We start from the raw sequence: 6,498 nt of genomic DNA on the forward strand, positions 1-6,498 counted from the left end.
ATACTATTATCCTCCTTCACTTGCCCAAGTATGTAACTATCAGAAGGAAATGATCGCTACCTTGTACTAATAAAAACTATGAAGATTATGGTATCAGGTATGGTATTAACCCTTTGTGGCAGTGCACTAGCTAAACTCCACTTACAGTATAAAGTATAAGAAAGGTGCAGGCAGTGAGGCTGGCTGCAGATGAGGGCAGTACCTGGTCCATTGGAAGCTATCAGAACCTGCAGGCTGTGCAGTGTAGGAGCCGCAGCTCCATATAAAACAATAGCCTGCTTGATATGAATGCTGACAGCTCCGTGCGGCCCCTCCGATTGATTGATGTCTCTGTGACGCTTTATCAGGCACACGGATAAAGTTTGACCAATCATTTGCCAGGAGCTCACAAGGCAGCAGCCCAAGTGTACTTTGTTGGCTAGGAAGTTGGGACTGGGAGAGCTTTTTGCATCTGTCCTATATTTTGTTCCCTTCAATGAACCTGCTTTGTATGATGTCCAAGAATGTCCATTTCTGGAGCGCTCAGTAACTACTTTGTGGAGTCCATAATTAGCCCTGAGAGCGAGGAGCCTCCAGCACCTAAATTCTCTGGACAGTACCCCAGTCCCCGGCCGACAGGACACTCTGAGAGCTTGGACTTTCCTTCTTGTAGCTTCCAGCCCAAAGCAGCAGTGTTCAGTGCTTCCTGGACCCCCCTGAACCCACACAGCGCTTCTCCTCTGCCTCCTGTCTACCACCCCTACATCCAGCAGGGCGCCCCCACTTCTGACACCAGGTACCTACGGGGCTGGCTGGAGCCGCTGCCCAGGACTGACACTGGACCCGGTACTGTGAAAGCAGAACCGCTGCTGGGCCACCCTGGAGATCTGCACAAATTGGGAAGCCAGGAGTACAGTCTAGAGTCGCCTGCTGCCAGAGAGGAGCCTAATGAGAGGCCCACTTTCCAGGACAATAAACTGTGCGAAGGAAGCGAGGACAAAGACAGGCCACATCAAAGTAAGTTATATAGCTGAGGAAGTGAAACACAATAGACTGTAATAAAAGTGTACTGTACAGAGCAAGGAAATATCTAATCCTGTCCCAACATTCTGCCTGCATACACCATGTACAGCCAGGAATCTGCACAACTCATCCATAACAGCCAGACATAAAACTAAACCACACATAAAAATCAGCACAACATGCCAGCCTTATACACATGTAAAATATTCATAAAAACCTAGATTAGACATAAAAAATGTAAAATTAGCCTCCCCTTGTAGCGCTTGTGCACTGATTGCTAAGGACAATACAAGCTCATTTATCTGCTACAGCCAGGTAAAATGATTGATCAGTTCCACTTAATACCATTCCCCTGCATCTTATAAATGGCATGGATATATATTTTTTAATACACGTGCTAGCTTGGATTATACACTAATATTAAGCAATAGGCGATTCAATGATCGGTAAAAACATTTTAGCTTGATAAATGTTGGCATTATGCATGCAACTTAAACCACACTTTAAAGAGGTGATATTCAAAAAACTGGGCATGGATCCAGGGTATAGTCGTTGAGAAAAAAAACTGTGATGCAGCTTGAGATGAACAGACTGTTTACCAAACACTCATCTGCTGTGATACAAGTTTTTTTTTTAATTCCAGACTTCATATATTTTATTGCACCAATCTATTTTGTTGGCCCATCAGCCAAATACCAAAAGCGTTGTTGAAATCAAAAGACAAAGCTTTTTTTTAATACATCAATATTGCTATCAACTATTTACAATTGCACAGTGAATACACTTAGTCCAGCTTTGATTTAGGTCGGGAGAGTTAGTATTTTATATAAAAAATAAAAATTAAATTAAAAGGTTCATATTTTAAATTGGCTTTAAAAAAAAACATTCATTGGAACGCTGACAAAAGGAGGAAATATTTGCAGAAAATAAAATTGACTTCTAGCATTCCTGAAATGCAGCCGTATTAACACGTATTAATTATTAAGTGATTTAATTCTCTTAAATATTTAATTTTCCTGCAAATGATGAGACGGTCGCAGTACAGGCGCAATCTCAGGCAGCAAAGTTACCCAAGGAGGAAGCAGCCTGTATATTCTGCCAGACAGGGCAGACAATACAGACTTTCATCTATTTTTTATTAGCCCACAACGTGTTCTTTGACTTTAATGAAAAAGATTTTTATATTGTCCTTACTGGCGATGAGTGTTAAAAGCTCAGAGCAAGTTATAAACAATATTAGCAACAGCAAATCTGTGGAACTAGTAATCATTGCTGGAATAACTAATATTAGTTTTTTTGTAGCATAAAACTATACATCTGAAAAATGTATATTTGGTTGGTTTACTTAACGTATACTTCGAGCATATACGTTTTCTACACATTCCTTCTATTACAAGTTAGGCTAGATAAAAAGAATACTATATATATATATATATATATATATATATATATGGGTACATCCCAAATCTACAATAATAAAAAAAAGAAGAGAAGATACTTTAGATACTTTTCTGCCCCCTTCTCTCTTTTCTTTTATTATTCTTTTATCTTTTTTGTATAATCTGTCTTTTTCATTGTGTTTAGTGTACATTGGTGTTTTTTTAAATCATAAAACTTTTCTTTACAGCAAACCCCTCAGCTAACTGGTTACACGCCAGATCCTCCAGGAAGAAAAGATGCCCCTACACCAAGTATCAGACCCTGGAACTGGAGAAGGAGTTTCTGTTTAATATGTACCTGACAAGGGACAGGAGACATGAGGTGGCCAGGCTTCTTAACCTGAGTGAGAGACAGGTCAAAATCTGGTTTCAGAACCGAAGGATGAAAATGAAGAAACTGAATAAGGAACAGGGGAAAGATTAATCCCTCCTCCACCCCCAGAATGCACCTGCTCCCTATTTATGATTTCAATACCTTAATTAAAATTGAATAAGACTCGCCCATCTTTTTTGCATGATATTAACAGATTGTAAGCAATCATACACTGTCACTGTTAGTTTCTGTGCTGTACAGTGCTAAATGTTCAGAATGGAGTTTGAAATCGACTCTCTGTTATTAAATAATCAAAATTGTGCATTTAGGTAGCCATAGGATCATAGCTCTACATGAAATAAACTAGGGGGCGATTTACTTAAAAAGTATTTTTACATTGCAGTGTTAAATGCAAATGTCCAATCAGGAATATTACAAAATTACATTTTCCTGAACTTGATTTGATAGAGCATATGTCACTGTAGAAGAAACTATGTTGTATATCAAACACAAGATCCTGCAATAAAAGGGGGATCTGAAAATATACTACAGTCTCATATCATCCATCAGCATCATAAAGAGGTGTAATAAATATATATATTTAATTATGACTTCCTCTATAACAAAATGCTCTACCAGCAAACTCATTTTAACTCACTTTTTATACTGAGCCAAAACATTATGACAAAAGCACACTGGATCTCCACGATTTGCTAAAATAGTTTTTTAGAAAACAAAAAAAGAGGGAAAAGTTTTAAAAATTCTCTTTTTTTAAAAAAGAAAAGAAAAAAAGAAGCATACAGACAGAGAATGTCTCCCTAGATTTTAGCTATTTCTAATTTATTGTGAATTTACGTTTTAAGAGCTGTAGATTTTGTTGTACTTGTGCCAAGTAAAGCGATTTGTATATTGTCTATGTTTGGAAAAAAAACTCTTATACTTGAAATATTTTGTTGTTGTGTTACCACATATTCATGTGCTTTCCCTGTATTTTTTTTAAACTGTTTACAATGCGGGGATGCTGTAAAATACCAGTTTGTGTTGTGATGTTTATTTTTCTTAAAATTGTATTAAACTAGTGAATCGTCCTTTTAGATTTTTTTTTTCAGATTATTAGTGTCTAAATAATTTATTATTCCTGCAAAAAATATTATCTGGCTATGATCTTAGCTGTTCTGTATACAAACTTTAATTTTATTTAATGAATTATAATTTTTGGTCTGGATAAACACATGAAGAAGCAGAATCCTATTGAAAATGCACCTTATTACCATCAGTTTTTTTACACAAAATAAATCTGATGTTTGTCTATATATATATATATATAGAGAGAGAGAGAGAGAGAGAGAGATTTATATATATATATGTATATATATATATATATATATATATATCGCCTCTATCTCTTCTGTCAAGAACACCAGTCACTATCTCTTTAATATTTTATTTTCAGTCTACATGAATTGAGAAATAATAGGACTTTTATCACCCAAGGAAAATGCAGATAGAGGGGTGTTTGGCATTCTTTAAAAGTTTGGCTATGCTGTTTTTTTTTCAAAAGTCCATTTGCATAATTCTTTGGGAAAACAAAGAGGGATGATAGGCTTAAAAAGCAAGTGCTGGCGATAAAAAGGAAAATTCCGTTTAGTGCTCTGTCATAAAAGAATATAACGGCTGTAAAAGTTTATAGGCAGAGAAGTGAGGAGACCGCAAGGAAGTTCCCTGGCTAGAGAGGATTGGGAATGAACACAACATGTAAATACCTTTCAACAGCTCAGAGAAAATATATGATGAGGCAGAAGGAAGCTGGGAACTTGCCTGCTTTCTTTCCCCTCCTTTTCAGAAGCCTTAGAAACTCCTCTCTGGGGTTTAATGTCTTTTGTTCTTTTTTTTCCTTAGCAATTCCTGGCCGCAAGAATTCAAGCAATAAACTTTCAAACAAGAGAACTCTGGCGAGACGTCTGAAATTGTGTTTTCTTTATCAGTATCATACTTGTGCTGGTCATTCTCTCTCCCAGCACAGCTCTTCTGTTCTAGCTACAAACCTAGCAAAAAGATTCCTAAAATAAGCAATATCTACCACCAACTAGGAGGCTAAGTGGTACCTCTCTAGACTTCTAGGTACAAATTTATTTGTAGTCATCCTCACCAATGTTCTTATTCTTTTTTTCATCAAATATTTTATTTTATTTTTTTTATTTGCAAAAAGTTTTGACAAACACTTAATAGTTTAACATGCGCATTTCGTAGAAATGTACACAAGGTGGCGCTCTTGGTCTTTGATTTTTCTTATTGAGTCCATAGCAGTAACAGAGGATTGATACAGAACAGTACATGAGACAAACCCCCTTTTTTACATCTGATCACCGTCATAAGAAATAAGACATAAAAACCCAAATATCTTATAAATGCTACTTGTGTAGATAATTCAGCTTTATTGCACTGTAAAACGTTTTAACAATCAGTAAATTAGTGAACAATAGCACTGTGGGAAGATTAGTGTTATAAGTAATAGCAGGAAATCGTTTTGGTGAAATTCTTCCCTACAGATTGCACTGTGACGTTCAGCTAACCTTAATTATATAAAGTGTCCCCAAACAGGGTACCCCGTGACGTCAGTGGTCATCTGTGGTCACCCACTAATAGGGAAGCTGTGAACTGATTCTAAGGGACTATTCTATCAAGTTTTAATCACATTAGATGAATATTGTAATGTGGAAGTATCATCTCTCTGCACCAGACCCTAATTAGTATGATTATATGGAAGAATGCAGAACATTAAAGGAAGGACCATAATGTTTGTGTTGCTTCAATGAAAGATAATGTTACAATAACCTTTAAAATCTGTGGGGCATATTTTGCCATAATCCTTAATTTAATGAAGGGATCCTTTTCATTTTGCAATACACAGGGCTCAAGAGAGACCTAGGTTTCCTGACTCCATCTAAGTGTAGAAGAACCAGTGAGTATGTGTTCATTCAAATGCATTATGCTGGAGTTTTCAAAATAATCATATATTCCCTAATAAAGATCCAACTTCTATTTGTTCTCAGTTTGCAATAGAAAATCTATTTGCAAAATGCAAAATAAAGCACTGCTGTGTAAGCTAAGAGACAGCTATGGAAATATAATGCTTCTTGCACCAGTTTTTTTAAACCACTGGTCCTATTTGCAGCCCTCCATAAAACTTATTACCTAGTACCTATAAACAAATTATTCCAGTGATTATTTTAAATGATTAAATCGAGCGATTCATTTGAGAAGTGTTGTTTATTCTCAGCTCTCTTTAGATCAAGGAAACGTTTCTTTACTGAAGAAAAACTCTTCCCACATTTTAAAGGCTGTATTTTAAGAATAAATATGTCGTCATTGCCTATTAATGCGTCCCAGTGCACTCATCTATATTTAACCGGTATATAGCGCTCAGACCTTTATGGGAAGATATGTTCCAGGTTTACTTTGGAGGTGTACATTGAAGTGAGTTACGTTTGAAGGCACAAAAGACCTGATTCCCTTTTATGTTACAAGACAGGAGGCCAAGACTGAGCCATAAATACTAATCTACCCTCTGAGCTGCTAGATAGATGGATGGATGGATGGATAGATAGATAGATAGATAGATAGATAGATAGATAGATAGATAGATACATAGAATAGCAGAATATAGGTGGATGAATGGACAGAGCATGGATAGATAGAATATGGAGAGAGAGAAGAGAGAGAAGAGATACACACACACACACA

The 6,498-nt window shown here is 36.4% G+C and overlaps 1 protein-coding gene across 1 annotated transcript; it reads left to right on the forward strand.

Moving 5' to 3' along the window:
- The first annotated feature begins 210 nt into the window (after positions 1-210).
- HOXB9 (homeobox B9) lies at positions 211-3,836 on the forward strand. The gene is made up of 2 exons (XM_072413732.1): positions 211-996; positions 2,630-3,836. The coding sequence occupies exons 1-2, from the start codon at positions 504-506 to the stop codon at positions 2,863-2,865; spliced, it is 729 nt and encodes a 242-aa protein (XP_072269833.1). The 5' UTR covers positions 211-503; the 3' UTR covers positions 2,866-3,836.
- Positions 3,837-6,498: the final 2,662 nt, after the last annotated feature.

This window comes from Pyxicephalus adspersus, chromosome 6, assembly GCF_032062135.1.
Source record: "Pyxicephalus adspersus chromosome 6, UCB_Pads_2.0, whole genome shotgun sequence".
NCBI lineage: Eukaryota > Metazoa > Chordata > Amphibia > Anura > Pyxicephalidae > Pyxicephalus > Pyxicephalus adspersus.

What these genes read in the sequence shown, in the direction of transcription:
- HOXB9 (XM_072413732.1), top strand. Translation starts at nt 504, where the DNA reads ATGTCCATTTCTGGAGCGCTCAGTAACTACTTTGTGGAGTCCATAATT. An exon ending in CAAAGACAGGCCACATCAAA is followed by an intron (nt 997 to 2,629) that starts GTAAGTTATATA and finishes TTTTCTTTACAG; the next exon opens with CAAACCCCTCAGCTAACTGG.